The sequence below is a fragment of the Hypomesus transpacificus genome, chromosome 13, assembly GCF_021917145.1.
Source record: "Hypomesus transpacificus isolate Combined female chromosome 13, fHypTra1, whole genome shotgun sequence".
NCBI classification, from domain to species: domain Eukaryota; kingdom Metazoa; phylum Chordata; class Actinopteri; order Osmeriformes; family Osmeridae; genus Hypomesus; species Hypomesus transpacificus.
The window spans coordinates 6,466,924-6,487,609 of record NC_061072.1 but is presented as its reverse complement, the minus strand read 5'-3'; the positions used below and the strand labels follow the sequence as shown (position 1 = coordinate 6,487,609).

Sequence of the window (20,686 nt, the reverse complement as noted above, 5' to 3'; positions counted from 1 at the left end):
ACAAGGTTTAAGAGTTTACATTTATGTAACTGTTAGATTGCTCGGTCGTTTAAAAAAATGTTTGCACTTAAATAGTAGTTCATCTTCGTAAGTGTGCCTGAATGTGAGGATAAATGTAATGTATTGCTGTATAGAGACAGGTTCTGTAATTGAACTGTGGGGTGGATGTTTTCAGTGTTTATTTATTGGCATCAACTCAAATTTCAACCATTACCATTTATTCTGTATGCGCCCATTTATCCATTTGTCCAACAACTAATAAGAGTAGCCCAGGCCTTGAAATTAACCTTTTTACTTCTTGGCACTGGTGCTCCCAACTTTGAAAAGTTAGGAGCACCAGCAAAAATGTAGGAGCACCCATCAAATATTAAGGAGCACCACTACTACAATGTTTATGTTTACAGGGTTTTCAAGTTCTATCCAAAGTTTGTCGTGAGATGACCATACCTGTCAACATTTGGGGGGGGGGGGGTTGTTTCTGATTGGCTGTATGACTTCAGACACTCAACTCGGCAGAAAAATTACCACTCTATGCCTAAGCCTTGTCCACAGGGCTCTCGTTGTGAGACTCGCACCTTGTATTTCTCACATATTTCAACCATTTCTCATGCTGAGAAATAAGGGATAAATACTCCCGCTATATACAATTAATGGACGAGGCGCAGGCATACTGAGATGCTAGTTATCTCGAGTTATATAGTAGTAAAAAGCCAATCAGAAAAATCCTGCCATGGATTGCTTTGGATTCCATTTAAGGTCACATGGCATGAACATTTCACTTTATGAGGTTATTTAGCATTAATATGAGTTCCCCTAGCCTGCCTTTGGTCCCCCAGTGGCTAGAAATGTTGATAGGTGTAAAACAAGCCCTGGGTATTCTTCTCCGCCTTTGAGAAAACTAAAGCTCAAATGCTCCCTTCTGAAAATCTTCCCCTTATGTCGTCATAAGAGGAAAGGTTACCTCCCCTTTCTCTACTTTGCCCGCACAGAGAATTTGGCCCACCAATGAGAAAATTAGCTACAACCGTGCAAGCGCGATATTGTTTTTTCCTCGAGAGACATCATGGCTTGCAAATGACTGAAGCATGGCAGTTAGCCCCTCCTCATAGCATTTAAAGCTACAGACACAGAAATGGCACATCCTACGGAAAGCTCATTGTGGAACCGTAATTCTGCACCAAGGCTGAATTTCGGGCACTAAGGCCAAGCTTCAGTATATCTGCTGTTTGCTCGGTGTCAAACATGATGACGATGAAGCAGTATTCTAACTAGCCCCTTATGGATTTTTTTGGGCCAGACTATGCTAATCCACTTTAATCAGGATTTCAGAAAATTACATTTATTTTAATGATAAGTCAGCTAATCAGAACTTAATGCATAATTGTATTACATTAGGAACATAGCATTTGGTCTAACCAGCTCACTCTAGGTTTTGTGCAGTCCCTTACTTAAGTGAACTGTTGTAGCTGCAGTATGGTTTTGTAAATAAACAGGCAGAGGCGATGAAAAACAACACGGTTTGAGTTATGTGGTATCATGTACAGGTAGAACGATAGGCTTGTGTATGAAATAATGGACAGTGATCTGAGACATGTTATTGGTTCTAAAGGAGCTGTGTTCTTGTGTTCCTCTTTCCGTCTTCTGATTTTCTTGATGTAGTTCTTAGAACTTACTCAGGAATATTTAATAATTAATTTGGTGAGTATAGTTTGAGAGGCATGTATAAATTGTCAGCACTACAGAACATAAGTGCAACTGTGTCTATATCATGTACACTTTAGATAAGTGAGAAAAGTAATGAAGGCCTGTGATAAAATACCCCTCATGACTTACTGGAAGCATCTGTGTATGTGTGCGTGTCCATCTATGAGAGATGTATGTCTATTGCATAATAGAAACAATAATACCATAAAAGTACAAAGATTTATTTTCAGAGCTTTCACTGATAACACAGCTTCTTCACTGTCCACCATGTCCACTGCTCTGTCCAGTGTTCTGTCCACTTTTGTCCAATGTTCTATCCACTGTTCTGTCCACTGTTCTATCCATTGTTCTGTCCACTGTTCTGTCCACTGTCTCTCCTGCTCATGTCCCCCTGTTCTTCAGTCTCAGTAACAGATGTGGAGTGTGTACGTGAGGGCTGCCAGTCGGAGACCTTACGACGTGCAGCAGACTCCGTCCCCGAGGGCCAGTGTCTGACAGTGGTCTTCAAGGGCGGCAGAAAGAGCCTAGATTTGTGTTGCCAGAGCGATGAAGAAGCAAGGCAGTGGGTCCGTGGCATTCGCACCCTCCAGGAACGTGCAGAAAACATGACCCAGAAGGAAAAGCTTGACCAATATCTTTACCCTCAAAATGTGGAAAAACATTTTAAATTATGTTTTATTCTTGAGTGATAAGGTTAAGCATAACCTTAGGCTCGCTATTGATAACACACATTTAAAGGATGTCTGAGGTTATTTCTTGCAAGGATAAATTGTGTGATTAGCCATATTAGTTTGTCATGAGTGTTTGTGTAGTGGTGTGAACTGAACTGACAGATGACCTGGTAGGTCCTAGCTACCTAGCACCCCACTTTAACTCAGGTTGTACATTGTGTCGCATTATTGTCCTTGACTGTGTTGTCACTTGGATTCATGGTTACCTGAGACGGGCCGACCAGAATCACGATGGGAAGATGAGCTACGAGGAGGTTCAGACCTTGCTGCAGATGATCAACATTGACCTCAGTGAGCAGTACGCGTCCACCCTATTCAAGGTTGGTACAAAGGGATTAGTATTGTTTGTATGGGCCCCCTTTAACTACCATCCAGCTGTTGGGTTCATTAACAAGTCCTGTTATCATTGCCATCAGACACAACAATATAATTTCAATTTGACCCTAGGACAAAGGCACAGTCGCTCATTATGACAAGTTCAGTTAGCTAGCAACAACAGTACTTACTAGTTTCCTCTTCATATTGCAAATCAGAACAGAATCAAAACCGGAATTAACACAGTATTTTGTAGCCTAATTGAGAATTTGAGGAAATACCCCAAAATAATTTGGCTGTGTTACTTCAGTTTAGTCTGTCTTGGTACTCACCTCCAGGTCTGGGCATGATACTACCTTGACTAAATGTAGGTATCTATTTCATATTTTTTTGTTGTGCTGTTTGACCTATGTTGTGTTGTTTGACAAATTTGTTAGACTTTGATTTTAGAGCGGTCAGACAAAGGTTAAGTGAAGAAGCACCTCCCTGGTTGTACCTACACCCAGACCCCAGACAGGACCTTACCAGGCTTCTTCCAGGTGAGACAGTGTCTCTTCCTCTTTTGCTGTCATAGAAGTGTGATCGCTCCCTGGACAACCGCCTGGACCACAATGAGATAGAAATGTTCTGCCGGGAGATGTTACGACGACCTGAGCTAGATGCCGTCTTCCAGGGCTACTCATCTAACGGATGTGTTCTCTCTACCGTGGACCTGAGAGGATTCCTGAAGGACCAAGGAGAGGATGCCTCTGTAGCCCATGCTCAGAGTCTAATCCTCACTTATGAGCTCAACGAGTGGGGTACACTAACTGTCAACTGCAGTGCTAAATGCTACAAAGTGGTCCAGTATTATACTAGATTTTTATTACAGTAACCATTTAAATCACTCAAAAGTAGCATACAAATTAAAGCCAGTTTTATTTTCTGCCTTTTGTAATGTTTGTGTATTTTGCCCAGTACAGCTCAGAAGAACCACTTCATGACACCTAATGGTTTCACCATGTACATGCTGTCCCACGAGAATGCTGTGTTTAACCCTGACCATGCAAGGATCTACCAGGATATGACCCGGCCCTTGGCCCATTACTTCATTTCCTCTTCGCATAACACCTACCTCACTAAAGACCAGCTGACCGGGGACAGCAGCATAGAGCCTTATATCAGGTACACAACACATCAATACAACGACCTGTACACAAACAGGGTATGCATAAAAACCCACAGACATGAACACAACAATGCATTAGTTTGTGTGTGTTATTCCTCTCAGGGCCCTGAACCATGGCTGTCGTTGTGTAGAGCTAGACTGTTGGGATGGTGATAAAGGAGAACCAGTTATCTTCCATGGTCACACACTAACCTCCAAAGTGTTGTTCACAGACGTCATTGAGACTATAGCAGAGTACGCCTTTAAGGTGAGCTATTCGCAATATTCAATACCAATGACACTAAATGGGCCTCATTTACTCATTGGGCCTCATTCACCAATATCTTCCTAAGTTATTTCTTAAATTCTTTCCTCCGGGCCCGCCCCACTACGCACTAAGTATCAACAAATATATTTGTTAGACTGCTACACATGTTAAATATCATTGGAAAGCTATGATTCTTGTGCTTCCATTGAAATAAACCAATTCAAGGTCAACTTGCAACAGCAAGTACCGTCAACGTCTTTGTCCGGTGACCGTTCCTTCAGCAAAGTCAGAGAAAAAAGTTACTACTTATCTACGATTACTTCGGAATGTTCCAGGTATGCACACAACCCATCAAAACCTCATCTGCGTATTCCCAAAGGTCCAAAGTATCTAACCATGTCGAGAAGTTGTCCAAACAATTAATTATATCCACACATAGCCACGATCTTGTTGCTTCATTCTTCCTTCGCCAATTATTTTTATTTCAGTCTCTCACGCACTATTGCTCATAGGAAGAGATGTGGGTCGAGTACAAACTCGGGGATAGTCTTAAAATGGCCGATACACTCTCCCCTTTCGATAGACATCTTGTATCACCCAATAGGAGCTTCCATGCCCCGTTGACAGCCTTCTAAAGCAAAATAGGTCTGTGCGTCCTGCCCCTGCCCTGCCCCCCCCCCACACTCGTTCTAAACCAATATCTCAAACTGCCTTCGACTGGCTCTGATATAAGCTTGTTAGCCTTGTAGCTTAGCGCTAGCTGTAAATGGCGATACTCCATTTGTTATGTTTTGGTGGAGCCTTCAAAATAAAAGTCGATTGCGCAATATGGTTGACAGAATCAGTGTTCTTTGTGCGCCAATCCTGGGAATCAGATAAAGCACTCCAATGTGTTCATGCTTCAGTTTTTGTGTTTAAGTAATACTAATGTGGGATTTAGCTATTATATATGATAGTTCTAAGTACCACCTTTCATTAGAGATAACAATTATACCATTTTATCCTAATAATTTGACCTTGGTTTCAAGGGTCCTTTCTGGAGTCTCCAAAAAGCCCTTTTAGAAAATGCATGGATGTACTCTTATAAAAACATGTGACAAATATGAATATATTGTGGTATTATGTTTGACTTTTGATTTGAATTAGGTAAGGCTTCAACCTGTGGTCCAATTCTGTCTTCCAGCTAATACCTTCCATCTCTAGGCCTCTACAGGCCTCTGTTTTCAAAACAAAAAAAATAGAGCGGAAATAGAAACTTTCACTTTCCTTGTGTTCAAGCTTCTATTACTGATTACCAGTAGGACTGACATGGGTCCTGACAACAGGGGAAATAACTTTAGAGTGTCAGCTTTCAAAAGAGACCATTTACATGCATGTACTCCAAATGTTTCAAGAACAGCTTTCAATTTACTTTGGGCATGCTGTTTAGGCGTTTTTAGGCACACTTAACAGGTTCCCAGAAAAGGTTAAGAAAGTTCTTAAGAAATATATCAAGTCGTTATAAATTAGCCGTTTCATCAATAAAATACACACTTTTTTAGCAGCTACACTGCCCATTTCTCGTCACATTTTAATTCAGATTTACAGATTTTTTCAAATGAATTGTAAAAACTTACAGCAATGGCGGTCAAAGGATTCTGTTCATCCTGTTTATCACGGCAACCCCGCCCCGCCCCGCCCCTGACGCAAGCGGTTCTTAATATTGACCAATCACAGCCAAGGGGGTATCCGTAACTATACGAAATTACGACGGATAGTTAGAAAATTCAGGATGTGCACGTCAAGCTCTCCTAGGCTCTCCGAGAGCTCGGAGAGGGCGTTCCACGTAGAGGAGGGCGTTCCCATGTGTCCGTTTTTTGGAAAACGGAGAAGCATATATCGGCCTTAACTTGTTGCAGCAGTACCTCCACTTCAGAATTACTAAAGTTTTTCTATCTTTTGGAGTGGAGGCTTCCACCGTTTTTACCACGTCTTTTTGACATTTCTCTGAGTGTGCACCTGCCATCTCATGCTTTTTTATGGGAATTAACGTGGCGTTTACTAGGGGTGCAACAAGTCAACGAGCCCAGGTTTCGGTTAGGCTTTATGGGTCGCGGTTTCGGTTTGTTTAGCACATTAGGGGGAAGAAAATAACATTACCTCTGTTTTGTTATTTCGGTGTATTTTCTGTATATCCGGCGTAGATGCCCCATCATGTTAGATGTATTACTTTACACGTACCTAGCTTTGTATAATTTGCCTCTTTTCAGCAGTGTCACCAACTCCTCAGTAAGGAAAGTAGCAGTGCTGCGTGAGGCAGTAGTGAGACTGACTGCCTGTGAGTGTTTTGGGACGGCGGAGGAGCTCACGGCAGCACCCGCTGCTCGTTGAGAACAGTACTGCAAAACGATCTGTGCTTTCACGTCAGAGTCTCTAAAGCAGTGTTTCCCAAACTTTTTTTCTGGGGACCCATATTTTAAAAGTCACAAGCCTTTGCGACCCAAGCCAATAAACATTATTAGTAAATCACAAAATAAAGATGGATTTGACCATTATTGAACAATAACGAGGATATTTTATTGTTTTGTTATTGTTATTTCAGAACTTGTAGGCCTACTGCCATTATTAATAAGCTATCTCAGACAGAGTGATCACTTCTCGCTGAACCAGCAATATTTAAAGAAGGTATCCAGTAAGTGCCTAATTGGACATTAAATGTTAAACAACACATGTTGTACCATTTCAACATTCCTGATGGGATATGTGGGCCTGTCTGCGTTTTTGTAGTGCGTTCCAGTCCGTGGTGCAGGAGGAGAGCGCAACACGCATATCAGGCACAGCATCCAGTCTGTTTCTGTGCTTTGTCTTCATTTTGGTGAGCACAGGAAATCCCAATTTGCACATGTACGTGGTAGTGAAAGGAATAAGCATAGAAATACTGTGCCTACTGAGGACAGGATATTCTGACAAAATGCTTATCCAGAATGACAATAAGGTCACAGATCCATAGGGTCAGTGCGATCGCAGCTGAGCTGCAACAACTCGGTTTCTTCTGCATAACTAAGGCTATTGTAGCCTGGTCCTAACCGGACTCTCGTACAATTCATTTGTGCAGAGAGTATGGCCTCGCTCCATTGACAAGCGTTGACTTCCTTGTAGGCTGGTACTCTGTTGAAGTTTAAAACTATTGGATCTGCCCAGAGCTACTCTGATCTGCCATAACCCATCACTAGATTTCGCCTTAGAGCTAGCTGCCCTAGCTGGAAAATCAAACTGTTCCCGAACCACGTGGGAAGGAGGGCCACAACATCAAGGCCACCAACAAAACTCAGCAAAACTTGCTCTTGCTCCAGCTTTAGTTTATAGATATTCTGCAGTGTTGCCACAACGGACCGAATGGCTTTGCTCGAATCTTCTCCACCGCCATTACGGAACTACAACACAAACTAGCGCCCGACATCAACGTCATCGATCTCAGCCACTCCCTCTGTTCGCTGATTCGCCGGTAGAAAATCAACCTGCAAAATCTGACTTACGTACTGAATGGCCAGACCGAGTACAGAAGCAAAATCCAAATTGAGCGGAAGTACGTAGGAAGGCAGAGCCAGGCTAAGGAAAATGCACACTGAGTCCGAAATTTGTGTAAGAAAAGTTTGCACGTAAAAAAATAAATACGACCTCACGTTATGTTAATCGCGCTTACACACTGCCTCCGAAACTTTTGTCCATCAAAAAAAAAGTTTGTATCGGGTTCTATTTTCTGCGTTTTCGCATCCATAACCAGCAATTTTGATTGTTTTTTTGGCAATTTAGAGCCACCAAATTTTGAGGCTGACGATTGCGAAAAACGCATACGAAAATTACGCACTCAGTGTGCAAGGGCCTTAAGCGTCAACTTAAGCAAAGCCTCAGGACTCTCAAATTCGAAAGGATTTTACATCCACCTTTTATCAGTCAGAATGGCATACCTCTTTGTTGGAAAATAGCGATCAAAGTTCTCAATAAGTGCAACGAGATAAGTTTGAAAAAGCGCAGACGGCTGCTGGTCTTTCAAGTAGGGGAAGCTCATTTTCGGCCTAAATCATATATATTTTACGTTAATTTTCTTGTTCACTGGCTAGTTTACTCCTACGACACTAGCCTAGCCTACTGTATGTATGTATGAATGATGTGGTGTAGCTATAATTGTATGAAATGTATGATGAAAATGTGCTTGCAACTTCGCCAAGCAATACCAAGAAATAGGTTGCAGCAGTTTATCTTTCGACTTCACTTACAGAATCCGCAATGGGACTGAGCTTGAATAGCTTCGGTGACTTTTTATAGTACAAAATTACTGTCTATTAAAAGGAGATGCAGTCTTTCGACAGACCCTCCAATCATCACGCGGAAGCACAGCGTCCAGGCCAGCCCACTCCTCCATTCACCCCCAGAGACGCTGAGCGTCCATGGGCGGGACATAATCGCAGCATTTGTCCAATCACCGTATAGTTTCGAAGCACTGAAAAAAACTGTTCAAAGCAGGCCCATCAAAGTCCATGGAAGCTGAGCTTCAACAGGGAAATGCACTGTGGAGCTACGGGAAAGTATGAGAGGAAATCAGTCAGTCGACCTGCTAATATATGTAGCTGATTCAGAATGAACTCGTCTTCGATATGAACGTGTTTTCAACGCATTTAAAATGTTTACACAATAGTAAATATTTGACCATTCATTTGTTAAAAAAATCGCCACTGGTAGAGATGCAGATCGTGACAAGGCGACCCCAAAAAAATCTCTTGCGACCCACCTGAGGGTCGCGACCCAGTCTTTGGGAAACAATGCTCTAAAACACCAGAAAGTCTCCAACAACACTGGAAAAAAGTTGCTAGATTTGTCAGTAGTCACTTTTGAAAATAAAAGTCGTGATGAGGGTTTGGAAAGTCGCCAGATATTTACATTTACATTTAGGCATTTAGCAGACGCTCTTATCCAGAGCGACTTACAGTAAGTACAGATATAGGGAGAAAGTAGCTAAATTGGCAACACTGCTACAGTTCCTTCCAGTACGGCACTCGTCATTGATATACATTTACATTTATGCATTTAGCAGACGCTTTTATCCAAAGCGACTTCCAAGAGAGAGATTTACAAAAGAGCATAGGTCACTGATCATAACAACGAGGTAGTCCCAAACATTGCAAGCAGCCAAAATATGAAGCATACATTGTGAAAACTAAACAGGTGCCAAAGGGAAGACTCATAAGAGCATGCAGTTATACAAGTTACAAATTAAAATCAACAGTAAAATATAGCTGCAAGCAGCGATGCGGGTTCCTCCGCAAAATGGCAAAATATTATAAAAATTTACATTGTAGAAGGTCCGTCCCAGCACAAGTCAAGCCAAAGCAGAAATGCTGTAGCGGATGCATGAAGTTTAGACGTCGACCAAAAATTGCCTCCCACAATCAAAACACATTGCTCGCAACACTGTTTCCAGAATTTCTCAAAGATGGCTTAGACCGCTTTCCAGAACCACAGTCATCTTACAATCAGAATAGCCTCATTAGCAAAAGGTCTATGGCACAGCCCATGATCATCTCCTTGCCAACATAAATGAATTAAGGCCGACTCTCACTTCCCATTAAGCCACACAACATGCACTCTCAGAGTGACCAACGAGATTATTTTAACTAACAAACAACAATATTACAAAAAAATGCTGGTTTGTCCTTTTTCATCAATATCCTCAAAAAAGCAGTCTGCACAGCTACTGTGTCTGTGGGGTGACTGTCTGTCTCTGGAAGGGCAAGCAGGGCCTGCAGGCAGGGGCAAGCAGGGCCTGCAGGCAGGGGCAAGCAGGGCCTGCAGGCAGGGGCAAGCAGGGCCTGCAGGCAGGGGCAAGCAGGGCCTGCAGGCAGGGGCAAGCAGGGACTGCAGGCAGGGGCAAGCAGGGACTGCAGGCAGGGGCAAGCAGGGCCTGCAGGCAGGGGCAAGCAGGGCCTGCAGGCAGGGGCAAGCAGGGCCTGCAGGCAGGGGCAAGCAGGGCCTGCAGGCAGGGGCAAGCAGGGCCTGCAGGCAGGCAGTCAGGGCAGCTGGATGAAGAGAAGCTGTCCTTATTCTGATTCTGTCCAGCTAGAGGGGGGTAGTCCAGCAAGGGATCAGTTTTTCTCTCAGCATCCTCTGTTGAACTCTGTTGAGCAGGCCTCTGCATGACCCTCCAGACCTGTAAAAGTGAAGAAAGGATCCAAGGATCCATGTCAGTTGTGAAAAATTGAGCTTTTTACATCTACACTTGACATAAACTACAGTTTTGACTGTGAAATGCAGTGGCATTACTTGAGCTTGAATCCAAATGTGTTGAACTGATGGAGACCCGGCCATGCAAAGTCACTCAAAACATTTGGCTCGATTCCAGGCTCTGGCAAGAGTATTTAGCTCTAAACTGGTCAATATACACATCTGACCAAAGACCAGCTCGAACTTTGCCTGTAAACAGTGATTCTGACTGTCAGAGGCTGACCGAGTGAAACTAGCCTGGCTAACGTAGGTCGCTTTCTCAGGAAAATTACAAATGAAATAGGCTTGTTTTGAAAGATCCTATATACTGGCTATCTTCAGTAGACTCTTGTCTACAAAAAGCAGCCCTCCCTGACGTCTTAGGACTAGAATTGAGTGAATTACGATATCGTTTACACACTGCCAGTGAGCGAGCGAGCCGAGTCTGTCATTGAGGCTAAGTCAAAACAATGCACCCTCGGGAAGCAGTCTCACTCCACTTGCAAGTTTTCCACAAATCACAAAAATAATCGGAGCATCTGGCTACAAGCACAATTCCTACATCTCCCAAATGCTTCCTCCTCGAGGTTTGGTAACAAACACATTTTTGGTGTCGACCGAACTGTACAATAGTGAACTTATGAACATGACGCGACCGAAACATGGCTGCCGCCTAAGCCTATGCGGTCTCCCTGGCGCTTAGGCTTATTACAAAGACTTTCTCGACCCAAATCAAAATTCTGAGCCGACAGGTCTGTGGGGAATTGCTTGTTCACCTAAAAGCTGCCCTCCTCTACCTTTTTGATGAATTCGCCGAGATGCTACATGATTCATTCGGTTTTCCGTCACTTCAAACTCACAATCAAAGGTCTTAAAGTGCTCAAACCTTCACCATAATTCAAGAGTAGTGTACTATCACAAACCCAATCATTGATTCTAGCTTAAAATGTGTAAAAATAGGACTTACCGAACGTGGCTGTCTCCATCACGGCTTTCAGGTGATTCCAGTTGAAAACAACAATGGCCGCCAAAACATTTTTTATATTCGTAACGGCGAGCTGCGATTGGAAGCGAAATGAGGGTGAGGGTGAGGGTGAGGGTGGGGCTCGGTCAGCACACCATTTCCAGAAAGGATGTGTATACGTCTCGCCAAGCTTGCACGTGTGTCAGTAGGTTGACCACCTGTTCCTCTTTGCGCTGTATAGCACAGTATTTTCAATATGCAACGTGCGGAACAAGGGGTGAAAATGCTGTGCGACACAACGCAAAGCGGGACAGGTGGTCACCCTAGTGTCAAGGGGCAGAATGAGTCTGTGAGAATTTGGAGTTCGCGCACTGTGGAGCAATTCAATTGAATTCAATCATATATTGACATACCAAGGTGAAATTGTTTATGGTACTAGAGATTGATGTCGTCTTGAACCCTATTAGGGTTGAAAAACAATCAGTCAAAATTATGTTTGATTTATTAACAAAAAAAGTATTGAGGCAATTTGGACATTTACATAAATACACTTCTTTCAGACATTTTGCATTGCATTTCTTATTCCATGTCAGTCTATGTAAATACATGTATTCTACACATCTGTAACTAATTTCAAGTTGATTGGGTCTATGGTTTGTGAGTAGAAGGGTTTTGAAGGTTGTACCAAATTTGGACAGTACAAGAAAATTCATAAGTCTGACAATATGGGTCCTTGATGCTTTATTGTTCCCCATGAGAAATAAGGCATGTATACCAATTTCCAGGCATTTTGGAGTAATGGGGCGCTGGGGAAATCACATAGACTTTGGGCATGTTTTATAGCGCCACCTATGGGCGCACATGGGCCACTAGCCGTCTGGGAGTAATGAGTGACCTGTTGAATCATTGGGCCAAATAGGAAAAAATCGGGTCCAGGACTTTTTGAGCTATTGGGCCATTTAGCGGAGAAGAAAAAAAAAAATAAGAATAATAATAAGAATACTAACAAAAACAATAGGTTTCCTCCTACCGGAGGAACCCTAAATATTTCACAGCGAGTACAAGAGTTAACTTCGTTAGAACTAATCTACAAGAGCAACAAGTCTCTCAATAAGAGTCATTGTGATCCTGGAGGAAACTAACATCAGGTCCAGCCAAGCATTCCTAAGTGCCGTTGTACTCCCGGAACTTGTGCGTCTTGAGCCTTTTCTTGAAGGTGGGGAGTCAGTGTCCCTGATGGAGGTGGGGAACTGGTTCCACCTTTAGGGGGCCAGGCAGGAGAAGAGCTTGTGTTGGGATCGGGCGGTCTTGAGCAGTGGGACCACCAGGCGGTTGTCTGAAGAAGATCGTAGGTGGCGGGTGTATGGCTGCAGGAGAGACTTGATGTAGTCGGGTGCAGTCCCGTTCACTGCTCGGAAGGTCAGTACCAGGGTCTTGAATCTGAAACAGGCTGTGATGGGTAGCCAGTGGAGAGAGATGAGGAGCGGGGTAACATGGGAGCGTCTGGGTAGATTGTAGACCAGGCGGGCCGCTGCGTTCTGAATCCTCTGAAGAGGGCGGGTTGCACATGCTGGGAGAGCAGCGAGTGCAGTAGTCCAACTTGGAGAGGACCGGTGCTTGGACTAGCAGCTGGGTGGAGTACTCAGACAGGTATCTCCTGATCTTCTTGATGTTGTAGAGGGTGAGTCTACACGGCCGGGAGACTGCAGCGATGTGGGCCGTGAGGGAGAGCTCGTCATCCATGGTAACCCCAAGGTTCCTGGCAGAGGATGAAGGGGTCACCATCGCAGATCCCAGGGTGATTGCGAGATCGTGGGAGATGGAAGGTTTAGCCGGGATGATAAGTTCTGTTTTGGCGAGGTTCAGCTGGAGGTGGTGCTCGGTCATCCAGGCGGAGATGTCTGTGAGGCAGGCCTCAATCCTAGCTGAGATCCCCGGATCAATCGGGGGGAACGACAGGTACAGCTGTGTGTCGTCAGCATAGCAGTGGTAGGAGAAGCCATGGGAGGTGATGATTGGTCCAGTTAACTGGACAGGTACTCTCCGGGAAAGGTTACGGGACAGTGGAAGGACAAAGGGTGTTAAGGCCAATTTATATTTCTGCGTTTTTACGGAGACGGGGAACGACCTCTCCGTCAAGGAACGCTCTCTCCGAACCCTCTCCGAGCCCCTCGGAGAACTCTATGTGCACCTCCTGATTTTTCTGACTCTCCGTCCGTCCGTGTGATTGGTCCGTATTAAGAACCGCTTGCGTCAGGGGCGCGGGTGGGGTTGCCGTGACCAACAAGACAAACAGAATCCTTTGACCGCCATTGCTTTAAGTTTACAATTCATATTTCAGCTAAACAGTACATGAAAATCAGCATCTGAACTAAAATGTGACAAGAAATGGGCACTGTAGTTGCTGAAAATGTGCTTATTTTATTGAAGAAACGGCTAATTTGTAAATTTGCTCCGTCTTTTTGATAACCTAGCTAGCATCGCAGTGCAGCGCCACCTATTCTTCTGGCAGTGAATTGTTTTCAGCACCCACAGCCTTCGGAGTACTATTAATTCAACCAATCCGTCCGACTCCGTCTGTCCGTAACGGAGTCGGAGAAGTATAATTCGGCCTTTAGGTTGTGTTTTCTCGTAGATCCGAAAAACCGCGGTTTACATGTAAAAACTGAACCGTGGTTTGTGTGTTGAACAATTCTTATTTTTTTTCAGTTCGGTTTGCTCCCCTAGCGTTTACCTATGCTAAAAAGGAGCAACAGGGCACAAGCTTTCAATTTACGACATATTGGGATTCATCATTCTAAGACCACACCTGCGAACAATTCTGCAGTTTAGGAACACGTCATGAATCACACATACACTTTTCTTAGGAACTTTCTTAAGAACAAATGTAAGCAATAAGTTAGGAAGATATTGGTGAATGAGGCCTAATGTTCTAGGGTATTTTTTGTACTAGTGTCTGTGTATATCCTACAACAACTAGCATCTTCCAAAACATCACAGTTTGAGTCCTAATATACAGTTTATACAATTATCAGCTTTTCAACTGTATTTAGAAAATGTTGTTAATCATTATGTAAATGACCCATTTAACTCCAGAGCTCACCCTATCCTCTGATCCTTTCCCTGGAGAACCACTGCTCAGTGGAGCAGCAGACAGTGATGGCCCGACATCTGCGCTCCATTCTTGGAGTCAAGCTGCTCACCAAGCCCCTCAACGAAGAGCAGCTCCAGACTTTACCCTCACCAGAGGTGAGTGAACTGCTGGGACAGTTCCTTTACTGTAGATTTGTTCATTGGTTTATAACAGGTTCTGTGGGTGGTTGCTGTGTTTGTATATGTCTTTATTTCATTCACTCCTCTATTTCTTTTTGGTCTCTCTCCCTCTCTTACTTTCTTTGTATCTGTATATTTTTATACTTCCCTCTCTCTCTTGAATTCTTAGACTTGATCTCTCACAAAAAAAAAAATATTCTTAAGTCTCTCCTTACTCATCCATGACCAAGTAGACAATCTTGTCATATCCCTCCTCTCTGCACTTCTTGTGGAATTTGGGTTCACCAGAAGGTTTTCATGTCTTAAAATTCAGTTCAGACTCTATTAAGATCCATTTTGTATTCTGCTTCTGGCACAATTTCCTATAACTATTGTGAGGGTTCAGGTGGAATGCGGGGACCGTGGGCACCCTCTCCTGAGAGGTAGGCCCAAGGACACCTAAATTACCTGATTAAGTAACCAGGTGAAATGCATGAACTTGATTGTGTTTTCTTTAAAAGGACCTGATTAGATGAACACAGGAGAGAAATGTAAAGGAGAACAGCAGACCACAGAGTGGAGCCAGAATACTCATTGTGGTTTCTTAGTTTTGTGTTATGACTTTGCTTTGATCTAAACAGTGTTTATTTTACTTTTGATATCCTAGTACGGCAGTGTGCCTACTAGGTTTTGGCTTCCCTGAAAACGAAATACAACCGAAGCTTTACCGTCTCAGCGTCTAATTTTTGCTGCCCTGCATCCGAATGGCATTTTAGGTGTCGGCTCCAGTATGACCAACTAGTGAACCGTCACACTATTTAAGACTATAGTGATTGAATTGCTGCTTAATAAACTTGCTTGGAGAATAAACACCCATATATTTCATATTCCCCATGTATTGTTTTATCAAATTGTGTTTAGGCTCTTAAGGGAAAGATTCTAGTTAAAGGGAAGAAGAAAAGTGTGACAGAGCTGCAGAGTTCCTCCAGTTCCTCAGACGTCAGTTCCTCAGAAGAAGAGAGCTCCAGGGCAGACAGGAAACACAAGAGGAGCGCAGAGGAGAAGAAGGTGAGAAAGCTACTAGGAAACTACTGAGTAGACTGGATGTATAATACTTTTTGTGGTGGGAAGTGTGTTTCACAGTTTTCTCCTCAGTGTGGGACTGTTTGTCCCTGCAACAAAAGTGCCACATCTATATGTGTCTATTAATGTCCATACTGTTTGATGTAGATCTGCTTTTTGTGTGTACATTCCTCCCTAGCCACGTGTCTCAAAGCTGAGTGCAGAACTGTCAGAGCTGGTGGTATATACTCGCAGTGTTTCCTTTAAAGGTTTTGAGGTCAAGAAACTACCAACTGAGATGTCCTCCTTCTCAGAGAGTGAGGCCCTCAAACATATCAAAGACTCAGGTATTGTCTGTCTGTCTGTGAGAATGTCTGTCTTCTGTGGAGGAATAAAGTGTTTTTGCATGTTAAGCAACACCTACTCAAAAAAGGTCACTGTTTTCCTCTTTTAATAAATCACCTTGTCTTACTCAGCAAATACATGTCAGCAGGTAATGTTGTGTCAGGTATGTTGTATATATGAAAAAAGTGTGTTAGTTTAGTTTGTTAAGTGAAAGTTGAGGTAAAATGAAGATCTTTCCAGCGTACTAGATAGTCCTTATATGAGTACCGTACAGCCTCTATTCCCAATCCTGCTCAACAATCCACACAAACCTCTTACAAAAGGCAAGAGACAAATACCACAGGCATTGTCTAAAGGGTGGTTCTTTATTTAACTCCATTCAGTAAAAATATTTCACTAGGTTAGGTAACAACTTTTTCGTTTTTTTGTTAGTTGAATTTAATGTTTTATGTATCCAATATAATATCTTATAGTCACTCAATTCACTGTGATATTTACTTGAATTAATCTGAGTACATCTATCTGATAATGCCAGGAATCTATATGTGTGTACTAATTAGAATGGGTTTAGTTTCCCACTATCAGCTCAAGAACTGGGCACTCTGCGAAGTTCATATTCTGTGAGTGTCCTCTTTATAATCCAACGGAGTTCAGTGCCGTGATTGACGTTGTTTGACATTTCGACTTCAAATAATGAAACATAATGAATATTAGGGAAAATAAGGAAATTGTATTTGTTTTTTAGGAGCAAATTCACTTTTAAAAACGATATTCAGCTGCTTTCAAATGGACTGGCCAGCTAACAGAACGACAATATAAAGACAATATAAAAAATATGGATATACTTTCAGTATAGATCAGTCAATTTTGTAACATAAATGAATGTTTTTACAAAACTGCCTAAGTAGCGTGACGCGATTGAAGAAAAGCAATTAATAAAGGCATTTGCAATGAAAATAGGGAAACCATTTAGAACATTCATTTTGGCTTTTACAACCGAAAATCAGCTGCTTTCATAGGGGCTGGCTAGCTAACAAGACGACGATATAAAATTGTATACTTTCAGTATAGATCAGTGAGTTTTGTTACCTAAATTAATGTGTTTACAGATGTCAAAACTGCCTGCACATTGCAAATGTACAAGCGCTGTATGGTGAATTAGGCCTACAATTATGACAACTGGCTCAACCATTGTGCATGTAATGACTTCTGTTATGAACTAAATGTTTGTGGTGATAAGACAATTTAACATGAAACCAATGTAAACATTTTGGTCAACATAACATAAGCAATTTATAACGTAGGAAACAGAAGACCAACAAAGGCTATGTAATCATTTGCATGAATGTTGGCTACCACAGCATTGGCAATTTGACTAGAATAGATGGAGGTTGTATTTCAGAGATTACAGATAATTTCAATTGTGATCTGAGAAATATAGGTACCAAAACCACTGAGAAGAACTGTCATCACCAGCTGTATCAAGGGCACTGCCCTATCTATCTACAATTACAGAAATTTGTCTTTGTCACCAACATCATCGCTGGCACTGTACCCTATCTATAATTCCAGGAGTCTGTGTGTGTATGCCACAAGTTTTATCACAGGCACTATGCACTATCTATAATTCAAGGAATCTGTATTTGTGTGTTTCACTGACAATCACCGACTGCATCACTGGCACTGTGCACTAGTATTATTAAACCAAGTTTATTTTAAATTTCTCAAGACAGCTGCATGAAACCCTTGACATAACGTTTCAAAATACATCCAGATGTTTTTGTGTACATTACATTAATACACATAACCAAGGCTGCTAGGCTTTTATGCCTGGTGTCTGGAAGCCCTTGATGAAATGGCATTCAGATGCCTCACATATATTCACAAATGTATGTGAGGTTATGCATAAGTTTAATGTGTTGTGTCTCTCAACATCCCTTAACTTCTCTGTTGCTCTCATTCCTACAGGGAAGTATTTTGTACGTCACAACAATCATCAGCTGAGCCGGATCTACCCCTCAGGCCAGCGCCTCCAGTCTTCCAACTATGACCCACAAGAAATGTGGAATGGAGGTTGCCAGATTGGTAGGTACACAGTCACCTTGATCTGGAATTACCAGAATTGTTAGTGTATAAAATGTGACACGCTCTGGTGAAAAGGAGCCATTGTCGGCCAAGGATCCTTTCTCATTTTTTACAGATTGTGAAAGTGCCGATTGTAAGATTTCAAATGATGCGTCAGACATTGAAATCAGAAAATAGTTGAAGAAGATTCGCGTATCTGAATGTTAATAAACCTGGAATGCTCTAGAAGAGAAAATACCCCTTTAAAGGAGACATGACATGAAAACTTCATTTTATGAGGTTATTTAACATCAATATAAGTTCCCCTAGCCTGCCTTTGGTCCCCCAGTGGCTAGAATTTTTGATTGGTGTAAACCAAGCCCTGCGTGTTCTTCTCCGCCTTTGACAAAATGAAGGCTCAATTGCTCTGTTTGAAAATCTCCTCCTAGTGACATAGATAGGAGCAAGGTTACCTCCCCTCTCTCTGCTTTGCCCGCCCACTGAGCTACCACCGTGCAAGGGCGAGTGCGATATCGGTTTTTCCTGGAGAGACATCATGGCGAGCAAACAAATGAAGCATAACAGTTGCTCAGTGCTTGGATGTACAAATCAAAACAAAAGTATTTTTGTAGTTCCTTCATCCAAGCTTCTGCACAACCAGTATCTTAATTTGATTTTCGCTGGAATTGCGCCGACACAACTTCATAAAGTTTTGTATGTCTGCGCCAAACATTTCAGCCTCTGCTGTTTCCTCAACTTGAGCCAATACAAAACTGGCCTTGCTGAAATAAAATTCTGGATCATTACTAACTCTCCTTGGTCAAGCTACAAACCTTGGACAGGTAAGTTAACTAACGCTATATCATTTTGTTGCTTTACTGTATATGGTTACCTAGCATGCTACCCTTAGACCTTGTTGCTGTAACATTAGCTCTGCAGCTAACGAGTTACTGTTGCTAATGTAAAGATAGATGGCATCAAATATGTGTGTGAATACAAACGCTGTAACGCCAGTGTTGTACACTTCTTTGTTATTTGGATAACCGTTATGCTGTTGGTGTTATGGCACGGGCGATATCCACCTTTCTCCTCATTGAAATTATTTATTTATGAGTGTGCACCTCTGCAAACCAGGGTGATCAGATGAGAATGGGCAAATTCGAGGCATCTTACAGCAACGGGGCTACGAGCTAGCTGAGTTACTGTCGCTAATGTAATGGTAGATGGCATCAAGTGTGTGTGTGAATACCAACGCTGTAACGCCAGTGTTGTACACTTCTTTGTTATTTGGATAACCGTTCTACTGTTGGTGTTATGGCGCGCGATATCCGCCTTTCTCTTCATTGAAATGACTATGAGTGTGCACCTCTGCAAACCAGGGTGATCAGATGAGAATGGCTAAATTCGAGGCATCTTACAGCAACGGGGGCTACGAGCCATTGCGATACATCCGTTGTAAACATTAGCATGTTGCCGCCCCTCTCCTCCTCATTAGCATTTAAAGCTACAGCCACCAAAACGGCGCGTTCTGAGGAAAGCTCATTGTGGGACTACTCGTAGTGGCTATAATTCTGCACCATGGCTGAATTTCTGGAAAGAGACTTCAGATACAGTATTAGGGGACCACTAAGGCCTATATAAAAGCATCCAAAAACAGCATTTAATGTATCCTTTAAATATTCTAGACCTTTTCACGCCTTCAGACGGTGTGATTGATTTGTGTTAATCATCACAAGTTAAGTTTGCTGACGACGCATCCATCGTGGGCCTCATCTTTGACAGTGACGAGTCAGCCTACAGAGAGGAGGTTGACACCCTGACATGGTGTCAGGACAACAACCTCTCTCTTAACATCAGCAAGACCAAGGAGATGATTGTGGACTATAGGAGGCGGCAGGAGGAGGAGCATGCACCCCTACTCATCAATGGATCGGAAGTGGAGAAGGTCAGCTGCTTCAAGTTCCTCGGGGTGAACATCAGCAATGACCTCACCTGGTCTGTTCACACGGACAAGGTGGTCAAAGTGGCCCGTAAGCGCCTCTTCTTCCTGAGGAGACTGAAGAAGATTGGTATGGACTCAGTCATCCTCACTAACTTTTACAGATGTACTATAGAGAGCATTCTGACTGGTTGTATCACAGTGTGGTATGGGAGCTGCACAGACCGGGACCGCAAGGCCCTACGAAGTGTGGTCCGTTCTGCTGAGTTCATCATCGGCAGGAGGCTCCCAGCCCTACAGGACACCTACCACACACGTTTCCTAAGGAAAGCCAGCAGGATTCTAAGAGACTGTTCCCACCCATCCTTCAGTCTCTTTACCCCGTTGCCTTCTGGCAGGCGTTACCGCAGCATCCGGTCGCTCACACGCAGACTGGACAACAGTTTCTACCCAAGGGTCATCAGGCTTCTCAATGGACACTGATATGGACCATGTTTTACTGCACAGTAGTCACTTATACACTGTCACTTTCAGCTACTGGTTGCTCTTTCAGTAACATTGCACTACTGTACCTCACTGTACCTCGCCACCAGGCTCCTGTTTGGTCATTGACATAGTCACTGATCTGCAAATTTGCACTATTGCACTGTACTCCACT

General features: G+C 43.0%; 1 protein-coding gene and 1 long non-coding RNA gene across 2 annotated transcripts in view; one reads left to right on the top strand and one right to left on the bottom strand.

The window, feature by feature from the left end:
* The window catches only part of LOC124475231 (1-phosphatidylinositol 4,5-bisphosphate phosphodiesterase delta-3-A-like), a 67,858-nt gene that overhangs the window by 22,588 nt on the left and 24,584 nt on the right, over positions 1 to 20,686 (top strand). The window contains exons 3-11 of the mRNA XM_047031651.1: positions 2,107 to 2,335; positions 2,626 to 2,755; positions 3,325 to 3,550; positions 3,713 to 3,914; positions 4,021 to 4,165; positions 14,463 to 14,615; positions 15,540 to 15,686; positions 15,880 to 16,027; positions 17,994 to 18,110. Of these exons, the coding sequence (XP_046887607.1) occupies positions 2,107 to 2,335; positions 2,626 to 2,755; positions 3,325 to 3,550; positions 3,713 to 3,914; positions 4,021 to 4,165; positions 14,463 to 14,615; positions 15,540 to 15,686; positions 15,880 to 16,027; positions 17,994 to 18,110 (1,497 nt within the window). The remainder of the gene's footprint in view (positions 1 to 2,106; positions 2,336 to 2,625; positions 2,756 to 3,324; positions 3,551 to 3,712; positions 3,915 to 4,020; positions 4,166 to 14,462; positions 14,616 to 15,539; positions 15,687 to 15,879; positions 16,028 to 17,993; positions 18,111 to 20,686) is intronic.
* LOC124475232 lies at positions 2,256 to 3,368 on the bottom strand. The gene is made up of 3 exons (XR_006956896.1): positions 3,276 to 3,368; positions 2,642 to 2,746; positions 2,256 to 2,346 (listed from the first exon to the last, which is right to left on the bottom strand). It is a non-coding gene; the product is annotated as an uncharacterized LOC124475232 (long non-coding RNA).